The following is a 24,650-nucleotide window of genomic DNA, read 5'->3' as shown; positions in this document are numbered from 1 at the left end:
CCAAGATAATCATCTCGATCAAAGATTTGAAGAAAGAGTTAGTTAAACCTGTCAACCTACTTTGGCTGAGATAACCATCTCGGTCAAATATTTTCAAAAAGTTAGTCAAACCTGCCAATCTACTTTGGTCGAGATAACCATCCTAGCCAAAAGAATAAAACAATTTGGTCAAACTTGCCAACCTACTTTCGCCGAGATAATCATCTTGATCAAAGATTTGAAGAAATAGTTAATCAAACCTGCCAACCTACTTTCGTCGAGATAATCATCTTGATCAAAGATTTGAAGAAAGAGTTAATCAAACCTGGCAACCTACTTTGGCCAAGATAACCATCCCGGCCAAAGGATTTCAAGAAAGAGTTGGTTATACCTGCCAACCCACTTTGCCCCCAGTTGTGCAAAGGTTTTTTTATGCACAAATCGAAATAAATACAAGTATTGAAAATTTTCAAAAAAAAAACTGTCTACTTGTTTTATTAAATACCATACAAAAAGATAGGAAGATTATAGTTGCTAAAAATAAACTATCTTAAGATTGGTCGTATTCCATGGCCTTGGGATAGCTCGGTTGTCAACATCTTCTAATTGGTAAGCTCATTTTCTTGCTAATCCCACCACTTTATACGGCCCCTCCCAGTTGGGTCCTAATTTGCCATCACCAGGCACCAAAGTGTTTCCCATTACTTTGCGCAATACCCAATCTCCAATCTTGAATTGCCTTAGATGCACCGCCTTGTTGTATTTTCAAGACAGTTTTTGTTGATATGAAGTAATGTGGATTAGCGCCCTTTCTTTTCGCTCTTCGGCAAGGTCTAGTTCCAAGGTAATTGTTTCACCATTCAAATCTGGGTCAAAATTTTCACTTCTAATGATAAGGAGGCCGACTTCTAGAGGGATCACTGCTTTTATCTCGTAGGCCAAGGCAAAGGGCGTTTCTCCGGTTGACCGCGTTGGTGTAGCCCAGTAGGCCCATAAGACATTGGGTATTCATCCTACTTTCCTTTCGCCTTTTACAACCTCTTCTTCAAGCCATCCAGGATCACCTTATTTGATGCTTCAGCTTGGCCATTGGCTTGAGGGTAAGCCAACGTGGAGTTGTAGAATTCTATTTTGTGCTCTCCACAAAAGCCTCTGAAGAGTCGTCTATCGAATTGAGTGTCGTTGTCTGATATCAAGGCCTTGGGAATTCCAAATCGATTTATGATGTTATGCTAGACAAATTTCTTGATGTCTTTCTCTTTGATAAATGCAACTGCTTCTGCCTCCACCCACTTTGTGAAGTAGTCTGTTGCCGCGATGAAAAACTTTATGTTGCCCGGCATCGTTGAGAGTGGTCCAATTATGCCTAAGCCCTGCATTGCAAAGGGCCAAGGGCTGGTCAAAGATAAAAGCTCTCTGGCCGGCTAATAGATTTGATGTGCTAACTTCTGGCATTGTTCGCATTTTCTGAAATATTTCTCCGCGTCTACTTGCATGCACGACCACCAATATCCTTGCAAGATAGCTCGGTAGGCCAAAGACCTCCCCCTTGATGGCTTCTGCAAATGCCTTTGTGAATTTCGAACAGAAAGGCCTCAACCTTTCTAGGATGGACACATTTCAAGTATGGTCCAGTGAAGGACTTTTTGTGTAGCACTAGAGATGGAGAAAGCCAAAACCGTTGTGACTTCGCTCGAATCTTGTTTGCCTCCTTCTTATCCTCTAGCAAAATCCTATCTTTCAAGAAGGTGATGATGGGGTCCATCGAGGACGGACCTAGCTCGGCACATAATACCTCGACTGCTTCAAGTTCCTCGATGCTCGGTTTTGGTAGGAAGTTAATTAGCTAAGGATGTGGGATAGAAATGTCTACCATCAACACAAAATCAGCCAATTCGTCTGTGTTGCTATTTTTCTCTTGGCCGATTTGTTCTATCATCATTACTTCGAATTTCATGGTCTCGTTTCTGATCAGCTCCTGATACTTGGCCATTCTGTCATCTTTTGCTTCATAGTCGCCTGATATTTGGTTGACGACCAATTAGGAGTCGCTGTACACCATTAGCTCGGTGGCCTTGATTCGGTAGGCTAACTTTAAATCGGCTGATAATGCTTCGTCCGCTTCATTATTGGATGCTGGAAATCCAAGTGTGATTGCTTGTTCAATGGTCAATCCATCTGGCGAGATGAGGACTATTCCAAGTCCAATGCCATGTCTGTTAGACATGCTATCCACGATGAGCTTCCACATCTCTTCTATGAACAACTTCCAGCATGTGGATGGGTCCGAAGATGCTTTAGGATCTGGGACATCGGTGATTTCTTTCAAGTCTTTGTCTGCCGTATGGACTTTGTCCTCTCTGCTCAATTGCCTTACCATTTCCCTTTCAAGCATATCTTCGCAAATTGCGTTTGTAATTGTGCGGCTTACTCTTTCCTCTATTGGCATTATGTTGTTAGCCTTAGTGGACAGTACAGCCACTGTTAGGCTTAATGGTGTTTTGTGCGGTTGATCAACTTGCTATGAAGGATGCGCTATTCCTACGACACTTCCTCCATTGTCCAGTTTATTTTGTCAAGTTGATCGAACAAATAGAGTAACTTCCTGGAGCAAACTATGCCACAAAGTCTACCAAGGCTTGGGCCGTTATTGCCGTTCTGGCTTAGAATTTGATGTCAAAATGTCCCAACTCTACTGCCCACTTCAGTATTCTTCCAAAGAAGTCTGCCCTCTTAAACAAGGCTTTTAGAGGGAATGTCGTTAATACGACCACAGTGTGCACATGAAAGTAGTGCAACAGTTTTCTCGATGCCATTATTAAAGCTAAAGCAAGCTTCTCTAATGGCAAGTACCTTGTTTCGATGCTTAGGATTGTTTTGCTTACATAAAAAATGGTCAAGTGTTGTATTCTTTCTGCGTACACCAACACTGTGCTAACTGCATGTTGGGAAACCACCAAGTACAAGTAAAGTTCCTTTCCAAGCATTGGGGTTGGTAATAGTGGCGGAGAGGTCAAGCACTCCTACAAGCTCTCCAGAGGTCGGTCACACTCTTTATTCCACTCAAATTTTGCTTTAAGCACCCGGAAGAATGGTTAACATTTGTCTGACGACCGACTTATGAATCGATTTAGTGTGGTAGCCAGGCCTGTCAAGTGTTGCAATTCCATGACCGTGTTAGGCCTTTCGAGCTCTTAAACAACCTTGATTTAGGAGGGACCTGCTTCTATACCGCGGTTGGTCACTAGAAATCCAAAAACTTGCCTGGCCCCACGCCAAATGCACAATTGGAAGCATTTAGCGCAGCTTGTGGGTCTTCAAAATTTGAAACATCTCAGCTAGGTCGATGAGATGGTTTGCTTCATTCTTACTTTTGACCACCATGTCGTCAATGTAAGCCTCCATTGTTCTGCCTAACAATAGTTCGAACATTTTGGTGACCATTCGCTGAAATGTTGCCCCTACATTTTTTAGGCCAAAAGGCATGACCTTGTAGCAATACAACCCTCTTGGAGTCGTGAAGAATGTGACCTCTTGGTTCAGTTCATACATAGCAATCTGATGGAATCGACAATATGCATCAAGAAAGCTAAGTCCGTTGTGGCCTGCAGTTAGGTCCACTAGTTGGTCTATCCTTGGTAGAGGAAAACTATCTTTTGGACATGCTTTGTTGACCTTTTTGTAGTCCATACAAACGCACCATTTGTCATTCTTTTTGGACACCACCACAGTGTTAGAGATCCATTTGGTATAGTGAGCCTCTCTGATCGCCCTCGCGTCCAATAGGTTTCCCACATTTTTAGCTATTATCTTGGCATGATGTAGAGTCGACTTGCATGTTCACTGTATGATTGGTCTGGCGGTAGGGTCGTCGTTAAGTTGATGATAGATGAAGTTTAGGTCAATGTCAGGCATATCGTATGGCATCTAGGCAAACTCTTCGATATTGGACATCAAAAATTCCATGATCTTTGTTCTCTTAGTGTTGGACAAAGATGAGTCAAGCAAGAAGAACTTCTCTGGCATTACAACAAAACTGGGTTTTTACGGCTTCACATCAACGACATACAATAAATGCAAGCCGTGGTTTCTCACTTTTACGACTTGCTTTTTTTGCACGTCATAAATAATTTTCCAACCACAGCGTGTCTATTGTGTAGGCCGTGAATGGTAGTAATGTTGATTTTTTTATGGCTTGCAATGTTTGCCGTAAATAATAAAACTTTCTATGACATACATATGGCATGTCGTTAATACATCAACTATACACGACACATATATGCCAGCTGTGAAATGTATTGCACTTTTCACAGTGCACACAACGCCCATTGTTAGAAGTATTGCACTTTTTATGACGCACACAATGCCTGTCATTAAAAGTATTACCTTTTTACTACGCACAATGCATGTCATGAATGTTATGACGAAAAAAAAAGTAGGCGCCAAAATGAAAAACTCTAGCTCCAAAACACCAAAAAAATATATTTAAAAAAATAAAGGGAAAAGAGGGGCCATTTCCCTAAATAAGCTAAAATAATAAATTAATTCCCAAACTAAGGCCTCGTTTGGGAACAAACTAATTTAGTAACTTTTTGGCTATTTGGCTAAAATATGAGCTTAAAAAAACTAGTATGTTTGGGATGACTTTTTGGCTTTTTACGAAAAGATGTGTAAAAAGTAGAGAGAAAAAAGAATCTTTGACTTTTTGGTACAGGTTGTTGGTTTTTTGGCTAATTTCGTAACTTTTTGACTTTTTGGCTAAAATGTTCGGTTGCCAAACGAGGCCTAAGTCTAGTTTTGAAAGAATTCCCAAAATAAGCTAACTCGCGATTCACAATTGCAATTTCAACATATTTGCACCTATCTCACGTGAAACTTGGTAAATCTTAAATTCGTGGTTACAAAAAGCGCCTTTGATTAAGAAATCGCGGTTACAAAACGCGATTTTAATTAATTTTTTTTTCTTATGAACTCGCTGTTCTGAACCAGGATTTTATCTAAAAAAAATTTTCTTCTGAACTCGCTGTTCCTAACCACGATTTTATGAAAAAAAAAAATTCTCCTGAACTCGTTGTTTCGAGTCACGCTTTTAGACCAAAAACTTTTTCTGCTGAAATCGTGGTTGTGAACCATGATTTCAATACTGATTTGCCAACCACGCTTGGACCAACTGATGCCTAATGTAAAGTAAACACAGTTGGTCTAATAAAGTTATTTCTTAAATAATAAAAAAATTCTAACAAATAAATTATTAAAAATAAAAATAAAAATAAAAATAAAAATCTAAAAATTTACGCTACCTTAGTGTTTAGGGATAAAATTTATTTTTTTTATTTTACTAAAATAAAAATAAATAAATTTTAAGAATTAAACCCTAAACCCTAAAATAAAAAAAATAAAATTTATCCGTAAACACTAAGGTAGCGTTTGGTAACGTTTACGTTTTTTGTTTATATTTATAAAAATTTTATAAACTAGTTTTCATTTATTTTTAGAAAAATATAAATTACAAACGAGTTTGGTTTGAACAAAATGTTTAAAATTTTTTATAAAATAATTATTGAAAGAAAATAATTATTTGAAAATTTTATCCCTAAACAATTATTTATCCCTAAACAAATAATTGAAAGAAAATTTTATAAAATAATTATTGTTTAAAATTTTTTTATAAAATTTAATTGAAAAAAGTAATTATTTGAAAAAAAAAATTAATTGGGAAAAAAATATTTGAAAAAAAAAATTAATAGAAAAAAATAATTGAAAAAAAATTATTTGGTCTTAATTTCAAATAATTGAAAAAAAATAAGACCAAATAATTGAAATTAAGACCAAATAATTTTTTTCAATTAATTTTTGTTTCTATTAGTTTTTTTTTCAATTAATTTTTTTTTTCAATTAAATGTTTTTGAAATATTTTTTTTCCCAATTAATTTTTTTTTTCAAATAATTATTTTTTCAATATTTTAGGCTTGAACAAACATATTTTTTATTTTACGTTTTTAAAATTTTTTAAACATTTTAAAACTAAATGCATTTAAATTTTATAAATTTTTTTAAACATTTTGTTTAAACCAAACTCGTTTGTAATTTATATTTTTCTAAAAATAAATAAAAACTAGTTTATAAAATTTTCATAAATATAAACAAAAAACGTAAACGTTACCAAACCGCTAACTTAATGTTTACGGATAAATTTTATTTTTTTTTATTTTAGGGTTTAGGGTTTAATTCTTAAAATTTATTTATTTTTATTTTAGTAAAATAAAAAAAATAAATTTTATCCCTAAACACTAAGGTAGCGTAAATTTTTAGAATTTTATTTTATTTTTATTTTTAGAAATTTATTTGTTAGAATTTATTTGTTATTTAAGAAATAACTTTATTAGACAAACTGTGTTTATTTTACATTAGGCATCAGTTGGTCCAAGCGTGGTTGGCAAATCAGTATTGAAATCGTGGTTCACAACCACGATTTCAATAGAAAAAGTTTTTGGTCTAAAAGCGTGACTCGAAACGAGTTCAGAAGAAATTTTTTTTCCATAAAATCGTGGTTAGGAACAGCAAGTTCAAAAGAAATTTTTTTTTGGATAAAATCGTGGTTCAGAACAGCGAGTTCATAGGAAAAAAAAATTAATTAAAATCACGTTTTGTAACCACGATTTCTTAATCAAAAGTACTTTTTGTAACCACGAATTTAAAATTTACCAAATTTCACGTGAGATAGGTGCAAATATGTTGAAATCGCGATTATGAATCACGAGTTAACTTATTTTGAGAATTTTTTCAAAACTTAGTTTGAGAATTAATTTATTATTTTAGCTTATTTAGGAAAATTTTTTCAAAACTTAGTTTGAGAATTAATTTATTATTTTAGCTTATTTAGGAAAATGGCCCGGAAAAGAGGGGTCTGAGTAGAGAACGGGTTAGGGACAGAGAAGAGAAGAGAAAGGTTCGAAGAAGAAAAATCACAGGGGAAGAGAAGGGTCTGAGCACCAAATACTATTCAAAACATTCACTCATTGACTTCTAATGGCTAAACATAGAATACTGTTCAAGGAGGAAAATCGAGAAGAGTGGAAGAAGAGAGAGGCTTCGAACGGTAAGGGTTTCAAATGGTGCTCTCTCTCTCTCTCTTCACCCCCCACTCTCATACTCTTTCTTATATGCCCCACCACACCACCAATTTCTAGGGTATATATATCTTATTGTGGCAAATCGACCCAATTGAGAGTTCTAAGAAGCCATGGATGAAGAGACACCACTCATTACTAAACACTCGAATTCTGAAACCCTAACCAAGAGCCTTCTTGTTGATTTTCTTAGCTCATGGTGTTGCTCAGAACTTGGAGAATACTATCTAAATTGTGAGTTCTAACTTTGCTTGTTGTCATTTTTGAAGTAATTTTTTTATTTTCTAAAGCAAAATTTGATTTGATTAATGTTTTTTTCTAGAGTTTAGTTGATCATTTTTATCCTTTAAACTATCAATTTCATCTATTTAGTGTTTTATTTTCTAGAGTGTTCTATTTCATTTATTTGATTTGATTCATGTTTTTTGCATTCGAGAATTTTACATATATATATATATATATATATATGTATACACACTCATATATGTTTGATTAAGTTGGTTAGAATTGATACTGGTCTTGCCCCAAAACTCTAATTGATGTGTTTAATTTCATGTGCATATATGTTGCTTGGTTGCTGAAGACAACATATTTGACAAAAGTCTCAAGTAAGGTGAGCTTCCTCTTGCTTTGATTCTCTTTTCTGACTAACCAAACAGAGTATTTTTCTCATTTGATTGCTCTGGTTGATTGTATGTTACAATTTTTTTATCTGTTTGAAGATTATTATTGTACTGTGATTTACTACAGAGGTTTAGTTGTGTGTGTCTGTTTTAGAGTTCTGGATGCAGTGTGTTGTGTAACTTGAAACCTTGATTTTCTTCCATTGGATGATGTTCTTCTTAATGCATGAACTATTCTATGAAGACTAGAGAAAGTTGGAACCAATTCATGTCTTTGGCCGATTCTATAGCTTTAATCAACACAGAATGATCTCTCCTTTTGAAAATGATGCATGAATTTATTTATTATCTGTACCTGTTTTTCCACTCGCTTTGTGTAGTCAACAAATGCTGCTTGCTAATCATTGTAAGGCAACAATGTTTAGTGTCCCTATTCCCATGGAATAAGATAATGAAGAAATTACTTTATTTTGTTTATTTTTGTTTTGCCCACTAACAAATTTAAACTAATGAATTATTTCCAGGCGATAACCAAAACACCCTCCATTTGATACCCAAAGACACGCACCTTTATAAAAGCAACAACAACCCCATTTCTTAAATACGCCCTTAGCTAGGAAGCTCACAGTAATTTATTTGTAGCTTCGTCTCCACCTTTGCGTCATGGCATTGAAGTATCACCAGGGAAGATGCAGTGCAAACAGAGTTGTGGTTCTTGCCATTGCTCTCCTTGTCTCCCTCTCACTTCACTTGGAAACAACTCACTCAGCTACTTTCACTGTAGGTGATTCTTCAGGATGGGATTTTAGTGTTGGAGGCTGGATAAATGGGAAGCAATTCAAGGCCGGGAATATGCTAAGTAAGATGAAATACTCTGTCATTTGTAATTACTTATTAGTCTTTCTTCTTCTTCTCCTTGTTTTTACCATTTTTATTAGTCTTTCTTTATGCAGCTACTTACCAATATTGATTGTTTATGCAACATATCATAAATGATATCATAATTGCAAACCAAAATTATTGGAGAATTTAGGAAACTATCCAAGTGATATTATGTGTTGGCATAATTGTTAGTTATACACTCGTATCAAGTAATTTTTGTAGGGATTGCCTGATCCCATTGCATTTGCAATATAGATTATAAATTTTAATCTTAAATATGAATTTACTAAATATTTTAAATTACATTCAGTTTCTTAAGTTCATTATTGACTTATGTTTATGTTTGGAATAATCTCAACTTCTGAATGAATCTAGGACCCTAATGGTTCCTGTGACACTCATGAAATGCTTGCAGTCCATTAAAGAATATGCTTTTGTTAAATCTCCATACCCTGTTATAGTAACTTTGGAGAACCACCTTACAGCAGACCTTCAAGCTAAGGTTGCAGAGGTTAGCTTTAATTCTTTTTTTTTTTCTTTTTACCTTCATGATTTTAAATTACAAAAAGATGAATTGATTTCAATGTTTCTATTGTAATAAAAACTAAATCTTCCTATAGACGGTCATTGAGATGTTTAGAGAACTATTATATTACCTTGCGTTAGGGTGCTTGGAAGAATTCCCTTCACCAGAAGCCTTAAAGCATCGAATTATTCTTTCAACCAAACCACCAAAAGAATATCTTGAATCTGAGGGTCCAACAGAGAAAGATTCATCTACTAAAGCTACATCGGGAAAGGAGTCGCCACACCTTGCAGCTGAGTTGGATCCCGAAGACAGGGTGAGCTAAAAAATAAATTTATTTCATCAGCTTATAATCTAGGAATGAAATTTACTTCATTCTATTATAATATATAAGGTGCCTAATTACTTTAACATGTTAGAATTTAGTCATGGCTAATAGGACGACATTGATCAGGATGATGAAGGCAGTGATGGCTGTGAGCAGAAATCATGCCAGCTAGGAGCACGTCAATACAAGCATCTGATTGCAATTCATGCTGGGAAACCAAAGAATGGATTGAAAGAGGCTTTGAGGGCTGGAATTGGAAAAATTAAACGTCTTAGTTTGAGTGAAACAACACTTGAAAAGGCAGCGGAATCTTATGGAATTGACCTTGTGAGGTAGTCACTGAAGTTATATCACTACAAGAAATTGCATTTTTCGCAACATAACAAAATATGTTGCTAAAAGGGAAAACTCATCGGCAAAAAGTTTTGCCGACACACGGAGCTACGTTGGCAACCCGTAGGTAAAAGTGAATCGACAAAACATTTTGCCGACGAAATTATATTGCGTAGGTAAAAGTAATGCCTTTAGCAACAAATATAGTTGTTGGTAAAAGCCTTCATCCCTTGTCGGCAATTTACCTTGCGTCGGTAAAAGTAGTTCAAATATGATGATTGTGTGGCACTTTTCCCGACACAAATTTGCATCAGCAAAAAAATACACTTTTAGCAACACAATATGAGTCAACAAAAGTAAACTTTTGGGGACACATTTATGTCGGTAAATGTTGCCAATTGCCGATGATTTGTTTTGTCAAGAAAGCAATTTTGGCAACGACAAATTTGCATCGGCAAAATCAATTAAAAATTATTTATATTTTCTATAGGATTTCTTTTATCAATGATTGATTATGTAGTTAAAATATATAAATCACAGGCATGTATAAACTGCATATATGATAATATTTTTTTTTAATAAAATGTTCCATGTGATTTGTTTTCCTTGTAACCTGTATATACATACAAACAAATCTATATATAACAAACTATGCAAACTAAACTTAACGCCATACATCGTAACAACTGTTAATCCAACCAAATTAATGTCAAATGCATTCCAATATCAAACAATCCCAAATTGCATTCAAATATCCAACAATACTAAACATAAGAATCCTAAAATGTGTCCAAATATCCAACAATCCCAAACATAATAATTCCAAAATATATTCAAATATTTGACAAAATAACTTATAAAACGAAACAAAGAAAAATAAAATAAATGACTACATTGTTGAACGACAAACTCTTGTATCTTTAATAACAATATCACCACCCAAACCACGAACGTCCATCATCAACCTGTCAATAAAAAGACAAAAACATTAGTACTTTATCAATGCATTAACTTCATAAATAATATACAAATATAGTTAAAATTAATTGAATTAGCTAAACTTATTTCATTTTTAAGTGTCTAGTTCATACATGCAAGTTTGAGATTAATTTTGAAACTACGAGTCTTGTGCTTATTCCATGAGTTTTTACAAGTCATTTTTCCCCTAATAAGGTGCTCAAACCAATTCCTGGGCATTTTCATAGCTATTACACAAATTTTCCCTTCAAATGCCTATTTTTAAGTCTAAGTGTTCAAAATATACAAGTTTGAGCTTAATTTTGAAACTAGGATTCTCATGCTTGTTCTGTGAGTTTCTATAAGTTAATTTGGTCCTTACTAAGGTGTTTGAACCAATTCTCGGGTATTTATATAGCTAATTTACAATTTTTCTCTCCGGGTGCTAATTTTCAAGATTAAGTGTTAAAAAATATGCAAATTTGAGTTTAATTTTATAATGGGGAATCCTGTGATTGTTCCATGAGTTTCAACATTTTAATCCTTACAATGTTGTTCGTATTGATTCCTGGGTATTTCCGTGGCTATTTCATGATTTTTCCCTTCAAATGCCTATTTTCAAGCATAAATGCTCAAAAAAGACATTTCAGCTCAATTTGAAAGCTGGGAGTCCCATGCTTGTTCCTTGAGTTATAACAAGTTCCTTTTATGCTTACTAAGGCGTTCATACTAATTTCTAGGCATTTTTGTGGCGATTTCATGATTTTTCCCTCTAAATGCCAATGGAAATAGAAAAAAAGATAAAAGAGCTGTTAAAAAATCTTGAGTTGTTTGTTCCTTTCATCGTTTGGGGTTGTTTGGTGAAGAGACCAATTAGAGCAGTTGAATAAAAACTAGTTTTATATTTTTGGGGGTTCTACATTATTGACCATTAGAAGTTACCCTTCTTGAAAGTATATAAATATGTACTCTAGACTAAAGCTCAAGGTTTAAACTTTACATTCTCCTAAATTATATTTTCATAAGTATCATATATATATGTTCAAGACAATTATAGACATGTAAAGTTTATAAGAACATACAAATAATGTTAATTTTAGAGCTCAACTCAAATCCCAAACAGGTTAGAATCATTTACTTACTTGTGCATTAGAATGTGCAAGGCCAATAATGTCATTTCGAGTAATTGAGGTGGCAGACATTGGAACAGATTTCTCTTTGAAAGCATATGAAGCAACAAGATCAAGATTTGATAATTGTAGAGTTGATTATATAATCTTCACAATTCATGAAAGTGTACTATCAATCTGCATTTGTATAGCTTTCATAAATAAAATTTAGGACAAAGAATGAAAAAGATTGATAAATATTGTTAGAGACATAGATCGGTTACATCGATTTGACACCAAAAGTTTGCATCTAGCTCATAATATTTTGGAGTCTAAGAAACATACCAGTGAATCAATGATAAAGTCTGTCTCTTCCACAAAACGCTAACACTTTCCATCTTCATTGCATACTCTTTCACACTGTCTACTTGTTCATTTACTGACATCAAATCCTGCTTGGTATGCTGGCACTTTCTTTCACAAGCTCCTGACAAGCAGAAAGCAGTTGCTCTGCCATTGCAATAGGTGTTTCAAGCTTAAGCTTCATTCTTTCAATTCATGTACTTGTTGACCCATCTAAAAAGCTATACAAAAAAATTTCAAATTCATAGAAACTACGGGTTCTCCAATGAGGATTAGTCATAGATAGTTCTTCAATCTCTTTCTGAACATGGTAGGAAACTGAAAGTTTTGCTTCAAGGGCAGATAGTATATAGATACAAGATAAAATGTCACATGTTCTAAATTAAGCAACTTCTAAGTATTTTCCTTGACGAAAGCAGTAGCTTCCTTGAGTTGCATCAAATCATGTAAAAGAATTGAAGATTAGAATTACTTCATTAACAAATCTAAAATAGGGGAAATTTGTCCATTCTTTATAGTCCCTCCTACAAGAAATCCCTTTGAATAAAATTAACAATCAAACTAGAGAATGCATAATTAATCATTAGAATTCTGATAGAGATTAGATTTATTCAACACAAACACAACTTTTGTTCTTCCACTGCTGAGTGTAACGGAGAAAAGAAACCTGGAAAGCACCACAAATGGAGCCAAAATTAACCAAAATAAATAAATAAATAACAAAAGACTTTACATTAGCTTAAATACTAAATGGACAATACATAATGTATGATCTTATAACAAGAGAATACAGACATCAAGTTAACTACCCAAGCAACCAATCTTACTAATTTAATTTCCAGTAAAACCCTAAACCCAAGTGGTAAAACTGGCAAAATTTTCACAATGACCAACTAAAGCTTCTCAATTTCTCAATCCAATCATTCCTTAAACCAATTCAGAAAGTCGAACTAACAGTGAACCAATAAGAAAATCAAAGCAATTTCCATACAAACATCTAAATACACACTGTACCTTGTCATTGGTGTAACCAAATTCGCCGAAATCAAAATGATCGTCATTGTAATGTCTCGCATCATTCTCTGTGTCTTCGAGTGGAAGTTGAACCTGAGCGAGCATAAGGTAATTAGGCTCGTTCTCGGATACAGAAGAAGAATCCAGAAATCAAAAATCCATTGGATATGGAGATACAAAGCAGATAGAGAAACAGAGACGTGGAGGGGGACTAAGATATAGAGCAAAGAGGGGACAAACCTACAGAGCTAGAATGAAGCGGAGAGGGTCTATCACAGCAACGACAAACGGCGGAAACCCCCGATGATCGACAAATGTCTGTGCAAGCGTGCGAGAGGGAGAGAACTACAAATCGTGAGAGAACGGCTGCGCAAGGGTGAAAATCATGGAGAGAAGGGTTTTACCTATGAACAAAAAAATAAAAAGAGGGGGGAATTTTGGGAGGAAGGTAAGAAACTGAGGTCATGTTTGGTTGATTTTCTTTTAAAAAATGTATTTTTGAATTTTTAAAAAAGTATTTATATCTTTTGTAAAATTATATAAAATTGATAAGTATAGTACTTTTAAATTTTTAAAATTTTTCACGAAACTAATTTTTTGTCTTTAAAAATAAATTTGAATCAAGTTTTAAAAAATCAAATCAAATATAGCCATCAATTCAACTTTGCAAAGAGTTTCGATTATTTTAATTTGGTTATCTCAACTTGAGATAGTGTTTGGGTTTTGTGGGCTTATTTTGAAACTGATCTCACCAATCTAAACCATGCACTTTTTACTATTCATTGACTAAAATAATCATGAAATTTTTTTTCATGAAAATCGGATATCAGTAACCATATGTTTGAAACAAATTTATATGGACAACTTGAAAGAATCCAAACTCCTTTAAAAAGTTCTAATAAAAACGCAAATCATGAAACCATCATATTTCACTAACAAAACTTTTGCCAACGTATAGTTTTGTCGTCGCTAAATTTTTAATTCTTCGCCCACGCCAACTTATATTCGCCAAAAGTAAACAAACTAATAGCAACGCTTATCGTGTTGCAACAAACTAACCCTCGTCGCTAAAATTTTGAAATTTTGGTGCCAACCAATAATTTTGGCGCCTGGTGAATGTTTTGTTTTTTTAGTAACAATAGTAAATTGCGTCGTTAAAGGTCTACTTTTACCGACGAAATGAATCACTGTCTCGCCAAAAATATATTTTTGGCTATGAAAAATTGGCATCGTCGCCAAAAGTAGTTGTCAAAAGTGCAATTTCTTGTAGTGTTCATAAAATAACTTATTTGTAAAGAGTAATTGAAATTACTCCAACAAAAGTGCCCAGCCTCCTTACTTTTGCAACATATTCACCTTTGAACTTTTGTGAGAATGAAAGAGGGAGGGGAGGTGGAAGAGAGAGAGGTGGGCTATATAACTTTTAATATACAGCCCATAGTACTTTCAAATTTTCTCCATTTTTTCTCTAGATATATAATAAAATATAGTAGTCATCGAAAGTGCAGTGCAACCATTTAAATTTAGTATTGATGTTGAGAAAGCTAAAGTAGTTTGTTAGAAGAAAGATTCGGCATTGGAAAAATATATTTCAAATGTTAACCAACCACCAGAAAACAAAATGATTTGATATATATATATACACACACAATCTTTTTACATATATATAAATAAATAAATTGAAAACACCCATGTAAATTTTACGGGAAAACAAACCAAACGAAACAAAACCTTTGTAAGGCTTCTATTTTCCATGGATAAACATACTTGAGAAGCGATGGCATCAGAAACGTCAGGGTCGGGCTCTGATGATTCCCTATTTTTTTCAATACCTTTAACCAGGGACTGCCAATAAAACACAATTAAACTGTGTCCACAGGATAACACAATTCAACAAATTCACTAAATCCTAGTAATAAATTCCACACAAAAATAAGATAACCAATAAATAATTCCCTTTAGCTTACAACCAAACAAATTTTGTGTTTTTCAAAAAACTGGTTCTGAAAACAAAACGAATTCAATCATTAAAAAAAAAAAAACACAAACCCAGATAGATATTCGCAGTAACAGTGATTGACAAGGTGATTTGAACTAAATATGAGCAATACAACAAAAGATCAAATGACTTGAATTTCGCCCAATAAATCAGATAATTTATCGTTCTTAACTAGGATCGTACTAGTGTACCCTGCAAAGTATAATCAGATCGATATCAAAAGGCAAGAGAGAGCTTAATACCGAAATCGACTAAGAGAGTTTTGTTTGTATGTGTGTTTGTCTGTGTGTGTAGATAGATTACCTGCTCCGACCAAGATCAAGATCTTAGAGAGGCCCATGCCAGTTTGCATCGCCACCGCTGGTGATCTGATCCCAACCCAACCTTAGCTAGGTCTTCTTCTCTCTCCTCCGACGACACTACTGAATTCTCAAAGGGATTTTTATTCACTTTATACCCTACTTGGAACGACGTCGTATTTTAGAAAAATGGCGGTGGAAGTGATTTGCTTGAATACTGGTTCCGTTTAGCAAATCACTTCCACCGCCATTTTGCTAAAATACGACGTCGTTCCAAGTAGGGTATAAAGTGAATAAAAATCCCTTTGAGAATTCAGTAGTGTCGTCGGAGGAGAGAGAAGAAGACCTAGCTAAGGTTGGGTTGGGATGAGATCACCAGCGGTGGAGATGCAAACTGGCATGGGCCTCTCTAAGATCTTGATCTTGGTCGGAGTAGGTAATCTATCTACACACAGACAAACACACATACACACAAAACTTTCTTAGTCGATTTCGGTATTAAGCTCTCTCTTGCCTTTTGATATCGATTTGATCATACTTTGCAGGGTACACTAGTACGATCCTGGTTAAGAACGATAAATTATCTGATTTATTGGGTGAAATTCAGGTAATTTGATCATTTGTTGTATTGCTCAAATTTAGTTCAAATCACCTTGTCAATCACTGTTACTGCGAATATCTATCTGAGTTTGTGGGTTTTTTTTTTTTTTTTTTTTTAATGATTGAATTCGTTTTGTTTTCAGAACCAGTTTTTTGAAAAACACAATTTGTTTGGTTGTAAGCTAGAGGGAATTATTTATTGGTTATCTTATTTTTGTGTGGAATTTATTACTAGGATTTAGTGAATTTGTTGAATTGGGTTATCCTGTAGACACAGTTTAATTGTGTTTTATTGGCAGTCCCTGGTTAAAGGTATTGAAAAAAATAAGGAATCATCAGAGTCTGACTCTGACGTTTCTGATGCCATCGCTTCTCAGATATGTTTATCCATGGAAAATAGAAGCCTTACTAAGGTTCTGTTTCGTTTGTTTAGTTTTCCCGTAAAATTTACATCGGTGTTTTCAATTTATTTATTTATATATATGTAGTTGGGGTGAGATCACCAGCGATGGCGATGCAAACTGGCATGGGCTTCTCCAAGATCTTGATCTTGGTTGGAGCAGGTAATCTATCTGCACTCACAGACATACACACACACAAAACTCGCTTAATCGATTTCGGTATTAGGCTCTCTCTTGCCTATTGATATCGATCTGATTATACTTTGCAGGGTACAGTAGTACGGTCCTGGTTAAGAATGGTAAATTATCTGATATATTGGGCGAAATTCAGGTAATTTGATCTTTTGTTGTATTGCTCAAATTTAGCTCAAATCACCTTGTTTAGGCAGTTGATTATTACCGTTGTTGCTACGTAACACAGAACTATATGATAGAAAACGCATAAAATAGAAAGAATGTATCCCAGGTTTTAGACAAAATCACTGTTATTGCAAATATCTATTTGGGTTTGTGTTTTTTTTTTTTTTTAATGATTGAATTCGTTTTTGTTTTCAGAACCAGTTTTCTGAAAAACAAAAAATTTGTTTGGTTGTATGCTAGAGGGAATTTGATTTATTGGTTATCTTATTTTTGTATGGAATTTATTACTAGGATTTAGTGAATTGGGTTATCCTATGGACACAGTTTAATTGTGGTTTATTGGCAGTCCTTGGTGAAAGGTATGGAAAAAAATGGGGAATCATCAGAGTCCGACTCTGACGTTTCTGATGCCATCGCTTCTCAGGTAAGTTTATCCATGGAAAATAGAAGTCTTACTAAGGTTCCGGTTCGGTTGGTTTGTTTTCCCGTAAAATTTATGTCGGTTTTTTCAATTTATTTATTTATATATATGTAAAAAGATTGTGTGTATATATATATATCAAATCATTTTGTTTTTTGGTGGTTGGTTAACATTTGAAATATATTTTTCCAATGCCGAATCTTTCTTTCGAACAAACAACTACTTTAGCTTTCTCAACATCAATAATAGATTTTAATGGTTTCACTGCACTTTCGAGAACTACTATATTTTATTATATATCTAGAGAAAAAATGGAGAAAATTTAAAAGTACTACGGGCTGTATATTAAAAGTTATATAGCCCACCTCTCTCTCTTCCACCTCCCATCCCTCTTCCATTCTCACAAAAGTTCAAAGGTGAATATGTTGCAAAAGTAAGGAGGCGAGACACTTTTGATGGAGTAATTTCAATTACTCTTTACAAATAAGTTATTTTTATTTATGTGCTTAATATTTCTAAGAATTATCTTAAAACACTTATATTTTCACTCCAGTGAGTGATTAGATCTCTACTGTTTTTATTAATCTTTCTCTTTTGTCCCCCTTAGGTTCACACAGAAGAATATTCTGGGGGTATACCCAAAGGGGACCCGAGTCTCCATCCCTAAGGCTAATTTTATTTCTTCGTTAGCCATTCAGAATAGATTGAATATAGGGGATAAGCTGAAATCATTTGGCATCTCTCATGTTGTTACCTATCCATTGTGCCACCAACATTCCGAGGACCAGTCTCACTTATTCTTTAAATGTCCCTTCTCTGAGAGTGTTTCGTTGTCTATGAAGGAACAAATTGATGTGAACTGGCTTGCTCTGAACTGGCTTGATTTGGTCCCCTATATTGCCGTGAATGTGAGGGGTAAGTCCCTTGGTTCCATTATATCCAGACTAGTTTTTACTTGCTCTGTTTATCGTATTTGGCTTGAGAGAAATAACAGAGTTTTTACAAAAGAGAGAGTTCCTGAAGATATTGTTGTTGTAAATATTGTTAACATGATCAAGTTTAGAGTTCTATCTCTCAAAAACTTGAAGAGAAATTCAAAGGATAAGTGGTTTTTGTCCAAATGGAGACTTCCAACCTCTATCCTTAAAGAGGCTTCGAGTTTATGAGTTAGTTGTGTTTTGTAACCTTTTTGTTACAGGTTGTTTTTTCCCACCCATGTGTGCTGGTATATGGCTGCTATTGAATTAAAAAATGTGGAAGATAGGAGTTTTAAGGGTTGAGTGTTGTGAGATTCCATATTCTCGGTTGAGTGGCTGTGAGCTCAAAATGAGTTTTGTATATATTGTGTTTTTCCTAATTGTTTGCTATGCAGGCCGCAAAGCTGGTCTTCATTTAGGGCAAAAGAGTTGAGTTTTGTGAGCACATACTTAGGGTGTGGAGTTGGCTGTGAGTTGTGGGTTGAGAGAAGGTAAGTTATAAATTGTGTCCTAACTTTGTTGGTTTTGCAGGTTCTCCATTACTGGTGCTATTATTAGGGAATTCTTTGTTTTGTGAGCCCAGTGTCTATGAGGATGAATTTTTTTTTTGTGTGTTCACTGTTATTTATCTTCCTGCTGAGAGTTTGAGTTTGTGGGTCAAGTGATCTAAGTATATACTAAGTGTGGTGCTGCTAGTTCATTTCATCTTGCTTACTGTGTTTAGATATTCCAGGTTATGTAGATGGTTTGGCTGGGTATGATCTAGGTAGCCCAGTCAATTTTCAGTAAATTCTTCTTGGTTTTATCAAAGAGTGATGGTCTTGTATGGGAGCCAGGTTGCAACTCTGCACCAGTTCTAGTTCTTTGTGCCTTGGGTCAATCCGTTGTTCTATTTATTTTCTTTCCTCCTCTCAGTGCTTTGTGATTTTGGAAATTTTCTTTTTATTTGAGTTGTGTATCAGTGTTGTTGTCCCTTTTCCTACGGGCTGTGCAAGAGATATGTTCCTTGGGTAGTTGTCGGTTATGGTGTCCCCACGAAGCTTATTGTTCTGCTATAACTAGATAGTGATGTGTGTTATGATCTTGAAGGCCTTGGTATAGAGTTATTGCGGCTACTCATACATATGAAGGCTTTTTAGTTTGTCTACAGGTCTTTGTGTTGCCACTGCTTATTGGTTGTGATGAAGTAATGCCTTGGCTCAGTTGTTTGGACTTAGTGGGTTTTGCTTTCCTGGTTTTCTCTTTTTGCTGATATGGGCCCTTTTGTTCTTGTTCTGTCTCCCTATTTTCTTTTAGATATAGATGTTGAATAGGTTGTTTGGCCCCTTTGTTTTTTCTGTCTTCTAGCTCTTTAGCTTGGTTGTAGTTTTTGTTAGTTTGTTTTTATTGTATAGCTATGGTAGGGTTGGGGTATGTCCCTTGGAATCTTATATATTTTCATGTTTTCTTTTATGACTTATTCACCCAAAAAAAATAATATTTTGGTGTTTGATTAATGCTTATATATATATATACATTTGTGAAGCTTGTTTGCAATGTTTTCTTAGATTTTACAGAACAAGTGAAATAACACCTGCTGAATGTTTTTTTTTTTTTAAAAAAAAATATACATATTCTACGACATGCAAAAAATGTTATGAAACTTGGGCTATCTATGGCAAGCAAAATAGGTCATTGTATTAAATATTCAACGACTAGTAATGAACGTCGTAGTTTGTCCCTTAAATTAACGGCGTGCAAAAGTAGTTAAAGAAAAGTCAAATATGACACACAAGATCCGCAGTTAAAAGGTTTTTAAAGGCGTACTACAACATGCCGTTGAAATGAATGACTTTCCATGACCAGTTATAACACGGCTTTACCTTGCGCATCGTAGAATCTTTTTCACGACGTGCATTTGGTGTCGTAAAAACCCTTTTTTGTTGTAGTGTGGGTCGTTCTCTTCGATTCTTACTTCCACCAGATCTTCCACCTCTTTCTGTTCAGCTGCCTTGTCGACGTCTGCGAACATCTCGTCGCTCTCCAATTCTTCTACCATCTGCACAAATCCATTGGCAGCTCTGCGGCCGTTCACGGTCACGAAGCATTGCTTGAACATGATTTGGTTTCCCAGGACCTCTTCAATTACTCCGGCTTTGTTTGGGAATCGCATCACTTGATGGTAATTCGATGCTACAACTTGCATAGCATGCAATCATGCTCTTCCCAAAATGATGTTGTATGTGGAGGAAACTTTCAACACCCAGAACTCCACTTGTTTTGTCATCTATCTAGTTTTGCGCGGCAAAATTATCTTGCCAATTGGCCATTTTGGCATCGAATTAAAGCCGGCCAACAGGGAAGTCACCGGTGTCACGTCTTTGTCCTCCAATTTTAATTGCTTGAAGGTCTCATAGTATATTATCTCACACGAGCCTCCCTGGTCTATCAAGATCCGCTTGATATCAAAGTTTTTGATGTGCAAAGTAACAACTAGCGCGTCATTGTGGGGGTTCTGCAACCTTGCTAAGTCCTTGTCAGAGAAAGTGATTACATTCTTTGCTTCTGTCTTTCCTTTCTTAATGGTTGGTTGAACACTCAACACTTTCCTCATGTGTTCCACTTTTTTAATCATCCTTCTGAGCTCGCAAACTTGCTCAGGTTCTATGATCCCAAGAATCACTTTGATCATGCCTTAAGGCGGACCAGCTACCGGTATCCCGTTTGTCGCATTTCCATCTTGAGGAGCTGGCCGAGCCCCCCTTCAATGTATTGATCTAAGTGGCCACCTGCCATCAATTCTACCAGATGTTGCCTTAGAGGCGTACAATCTTTAGTTCGGTGCCCTACTTTATCATGGAAGGTGCACTTATACCTCTTGTTGTAGCCCCTCTGTGCTTTTTCTAACGTGGCAGGCCGCCGAACGAAGGGTTCATTACGTATTTCACTAAGGATTCGGTAGATGGGCTTCTTGAAAACAGTCGTAATGGTGGTGCAGACCCTCAACCTCCTTCCCTTGGTGTCTTCATCATTGGGTGGTGCACCGCGATTGTTGTTGTTAGGTCGGCCCTTCTTTTTGACCATATTACCTTTTCTCGCAGGTTTCTTGTCCCACATCACTGTTGTGTTGGACTTCACTTTAGTGTGAGCACCATCTTCATCTACCCTGATGTGCTGGTGCACTCTCTCTATCAGGGCTTCCATAGTGAGGAGTGACACCATTATCATTGAATTTCTCAACTTATGGCCCACTGGTAAACTCTGCTTGTACTGCACGATAGCTACGCTGGTGGGGCAATCGCCTATCGGGTTGAAGGTCTCCCAATGTCTGTTATTGTAAGACTTCAATGTTTTTTTTCTTGCCCATGTCGATGGTGAGCAACTGATCTATCTAAACTGGCGTTTTGGTGTTTGTCTTAAACCTGGTAACAAACGCCTCCGCAAGTTGCGCCCAGAAAGCAATACTGCCTTCTGGCAACTTTTCAAACCAAGTTAAAGCCCAAATCTCCAAGGCTGGATGGGAACAAAATGCATATTAGAGCGTCGTTCTGCCGGTGTATGGCCATAACTTGGTAAAAGTGGCTTAAATGCATGTAAGGATCTGACTTCCCGTCGTAGATCGTGAACTTAGGCTGGTTGAAGCCCAAGGGCAGTGGTGCATTCTCTATCACCGAAACGAATGGTGAGCTCTGCAACTGCTGATGCCTTATTGGCTGGTTCATAAGCAAGGCACTGTACTAGCATTCCAACCTCGATACTTCTGTGCGTCTTAAGCGCTAGCCCCTGCAGAGCTGATATCCTTTGAAGGTCATGGACTTGGGCATCTTTTCTCCTTCGTGCCTTTTCTTCTAGAATGGTTCGTAGATCCACCGATCTGGGCAGCTCAATGTGTTGAAAGGTGGTTTGGTGAGTATGTGAGGGTCGACAATTGCTTCCCTCCGTCCAAGACCTTTTTGTAACAACCCTCATACTGTTTACTGATTAGGGACTGATTGATTACCGATAATCACCGATTACTGCTAAACGGAACTGATGATGACTGATAACTGACTGATAATTGAACTGATTAAAGTACTGAACTGACTGACTGAAATTGGAAATTAAATTGACTGAGTATATGTTAGTTAATTGCATTCTATCTGTTTGATTGTCTGATTATCTGTTCATGTTTATATGTTTAAACTGCTAATTGAAGGCCTTATCGGCGGCCGAATTAGAAACCGATTAGTGTTTTATGACCCTCATAATTTATGTGATTTTATGGTATATTTATCTGAAAATTGATTAGGTATGATTAAATTAGATTAAATATCGATTAATCGCATGGTTTGGCCTAATTACCGTTCCGCCACTTAGTGGCCACCACATCACACCTCTTGAGCCTTTTACACTCCACGTATGTGATCAAACCAAACATTTCTTCTCCTCTTCTTGCCTCAACCGACCTTAGAGAGAGAGAGACTTGAGGAGTTGGTTTTCATCTTGAATTGCTTGGAATTGTTTGAGAATTGAAGTGTGATTGCTACTTTGAGCTCCTAGACCTTGAATACAAGACTAAGGTAGGACATTCATCTTCTTGTTGTTGTTCTTGAGTTCATTCTTGCACAATCCATGCTTGTATTGTAGAGTTAAGCCATGAATTGGTTCATTAATGGTGAATTGAAGCCCAATCTTTGCATGCATGGTAGTATCGTTGGATTTTGAGTTGTTTTCATGACGAAATGTTACATGCATGTTCATGTCTTGAGTGTAGTCCATGATTTCATCATGTTTTGAAAAGAATTGGCTCTTTAGAGCATCAAATTGAAGCTTTGAAAATGCTTTAAGATCATGCATGTCATGTTTGGAAATTGTTCTTGAAAATGATTTGAAATTGGTTTGAAATTGGGTTTGAATTAACCACCCTTGGGCCTTGATTTCTCAAAATTGAGCCTTGATTCATGTTATTCTATGTGTTTATAAATGTTTTTCAGAAAATGGGCCCAAGAGGATTGGTTTTGATGCTTTTGAGCTTGGTTTTGAACCTGGAGCTCGAATCTGGGATTTCCAGATTTCAGTCGTCCGCTCGAGCGGGGGAAGTGCCGCTCGAGCGGGAAAATCGAGCTTCCAGCATCTTGCACTGTTTTACAGTCCGCTCGAGCGGAGGATTGGGCGCTCGAGCGGAGTCATGTCTCAAGCTCGAGCGGGCGTCGAGCGGGGATTTCACCCATCCAGTACTTTTACAGTACGCTCGAGCGGGAAAGTTACGCTCGAGCGTGTACCTTTGTTGCATGACCGCTCGAGCGGGGAAACCTGAGCTCGAGCGAGACTCTGTTTTACTGAAAATTCTGTAACTGTTTTCTGATCGCATCTTTGCATCCTCATCCCATCCTAGGCATTCTTAGGCCTAGTTTAAGACATTTAGATGAGGATATCGTTGTAGAACACACCAAGGCAAATTAGGGATTAAGTTATGAGATTTCCCAACTGTGTAGCTTAGTGTGTTCAATCTGTTAAGTGTGTAGGGTTGGCGACTGGGGAGACACGCTCTAGCATACCGTAGCCCAGAACTCTGTGAGTAACGATTGTGTAAAGATATGTTCACAAATGATTATTTTCTGAACAACTGAACTGTACTGTTTTCTGAACTGATTACTGTTAACTGAATGAATGTATGTCCTTTATTTCTGAACTGTACTGCGGCATCCTTAGCACCTACTGTTTACTGTTACTGTTACTGTTACAGAGATCTCTGTCGGTTCCCTCGTGGAACCACTACTGTTTACTGACTGATGGCCATCATTACTGTTCGGTCTTTCAAGACCTACTGTTACTGTTATGCTAATGGATGTACCACATATGACTGTTTACTGTACTGAACGACTGAAATACTGATTGAATTGAACTGTTTTCATTACTGTAAGGACATTCATTCTAAACCCCTTTACGCTTTATGTTATTCACTGGGCTTTAGCTCACTGCTCATATATATATGTAGGTGTACAGGCACCAGACCGCAGCTAGAGGCGTCAGGGTTACTCCAGTTTTGTCAAGCCAGCCTTTGTGCCTCACTGCGAGGTTCCGAGTTGCCATGCTATGGCTTGGGGGTGTTTTGTTTGTTTTTCCCCCTTCTGTACTGTTTTACTGTTCTGTATAGACCGAGTGTTACTGTATTGTTGCATAGGGTTGAGTCCCTAGTCTGAATGATTGTAAATATTGAGTATACTGTTCTGTACTGTTTGTGTATAAATGTATGATAAGCCTTTTGCATACAGACTGTCACAGCTCAATGGACACTATTTATTTACTGTATTGGCTTCCGCCAGGCCCTGTACTCTGTTTTACTGTATTACTGTTCTGCAGGCCTTCGGTAATCTCGGGTTACTGGCCG

At 36.1% G+C, this 24,650-nt stretch overlaps 2 protein-coding genes across 6 annotated transcripts; both read left to right on the top strand.

Moving 5' to 3' along the window:
- The first annotated feature begins 6,873 nt into the window (after positions 1-6,873).
- LOC114322839 (phosphoinositide phospholipase C 4-like) lies at positions 6,874-24,527 on the top strand. 5 transcript variants are annotated; one of them, XM_082920764.1, is made up of 8 exons: positions 6,874-7,343; positions 7,693-7,722; positions 8,517-8,591; positions 8,990-9,125; positions 9,235-9,456; positions 9,595-9,800; positions 17,932-18,239; positions 18,697-19,803. In XM_082920764.1, the coding sequence occupies exons 4-8, from the start codon at positions 8,997-8,999 to the stop codon at positions 18,732-18,734; spliced, it is 903 nt and encodes a 300-aa protein (XP_082776890.1). In that variant the 5' UTR covers positions 6,874-7,343; positions 7,693-7,722; positions 8,517-8,591; positions 8,990-8,996; the 3' UTR covers positions 18,735-19,803. The 5 variants fall into 5 exon arrangements, with proteins under 5 accessions (XP_082776890.1, XP_082776891.1, XP_082776889.1 ...); XM_082920762.1 differs by having other exon boundaries at positions 6,889-7,078; positions 7,303-7,343; positions 17,932-19,111; XM_082920761.1 differs by having other exon boundaries at positions 6,889-7,078; positions 7,170-7,343; positions 17,932-19,111.
- On the top strand, positions 16,515-17,505 carry LOC145822775 (uncharacterized). The gene is made up of 3 exons (XM_082920772.1): positions 16,515-16,705; positions 16,813-16,874; positions 17,250-17,505. The coding sequence occupies exons 1-3, from the start codon at positions 16,651-16,653 to the stop codon at positions 17,436-17,438; spliced, it is 306 nt and encodes a 101-aa protein (XP_082776898.1). The 5' UTR covers positions 16,515-16,650; the 3' UTR covers positions 17,439-17,505.
- Positions 24,528-24,650: the final 123 nt, after the last annotated feature.

This window comes from Camellia sinensis, chromosome 3 (genome assembly GCF_055761805.1).
Source record: "Camellia sinensis isolate YWXY chromosome 3, ASM5576180v1, whole genome shotgun sequence".
Classification (NCBI taxonomy): Eukaryota; Viridiplantae; Streptophyta; class Magnoliopsida; order Ericales; family Theaceae; genus Camellia; species Camellia sinensis.
Note: the sequence above shows the minus strand (reverse complement) of the source record. Positions and strands in the feature narration are given on the sequence as shown.

What these genes read in the sequence shown, in the direction of transcription:
- LOC114322839 (XM_082920762.1), top strand. Translation starts at nt 8,997, where the DNA reads ATGGTTCCTGTGACACTCATGAAATGCTTGCAGTCCATTAAAGAATAT. An exon ending in TTCAAGCTAAGGTTGCAGAG is followed by an intron (nt 9,126 to 9,234) that starts GTTAGCTTTAAT and finishes ATCTTCCTATAG; the next exon opens with ACGGTCATTGAGATGTTTAG. An exon ending in AGTTGGATCCCGAAGACAGG is followed by an intron (nt 9,457 to 9,594) that starts GTGAGCTAAAAA and finishes GACATTGATCAG; the next exon opens with GATGATGAAGGCAGTGATGG.
- LOC145822775 (XM_082920772.1), top strand. Translation starts at nt 16,651, where the DNA reads ATGGCGATGCAAACTGGCATGGGCTTCTCCAAGATCTTGATCTTGGTT. An exon ending in CTTGATCTTGGTTGGAGCAG is followed by an intron (nt 16,706 to 16,812) that starts GTAATCTATCTG and finishes TATACTTTGCAG; the next exon opens with GGTACAGTAGTACGGTCCTG. An exon ending in ATATATTGGGCGAAATTCAG is followed by an intron (nt 16,875 to 17,249) that starts GTAATTTGATCT and finishes GTTTATTGGCAG; the next exon opens with TCCTTGGTGAAAGGTATGGA.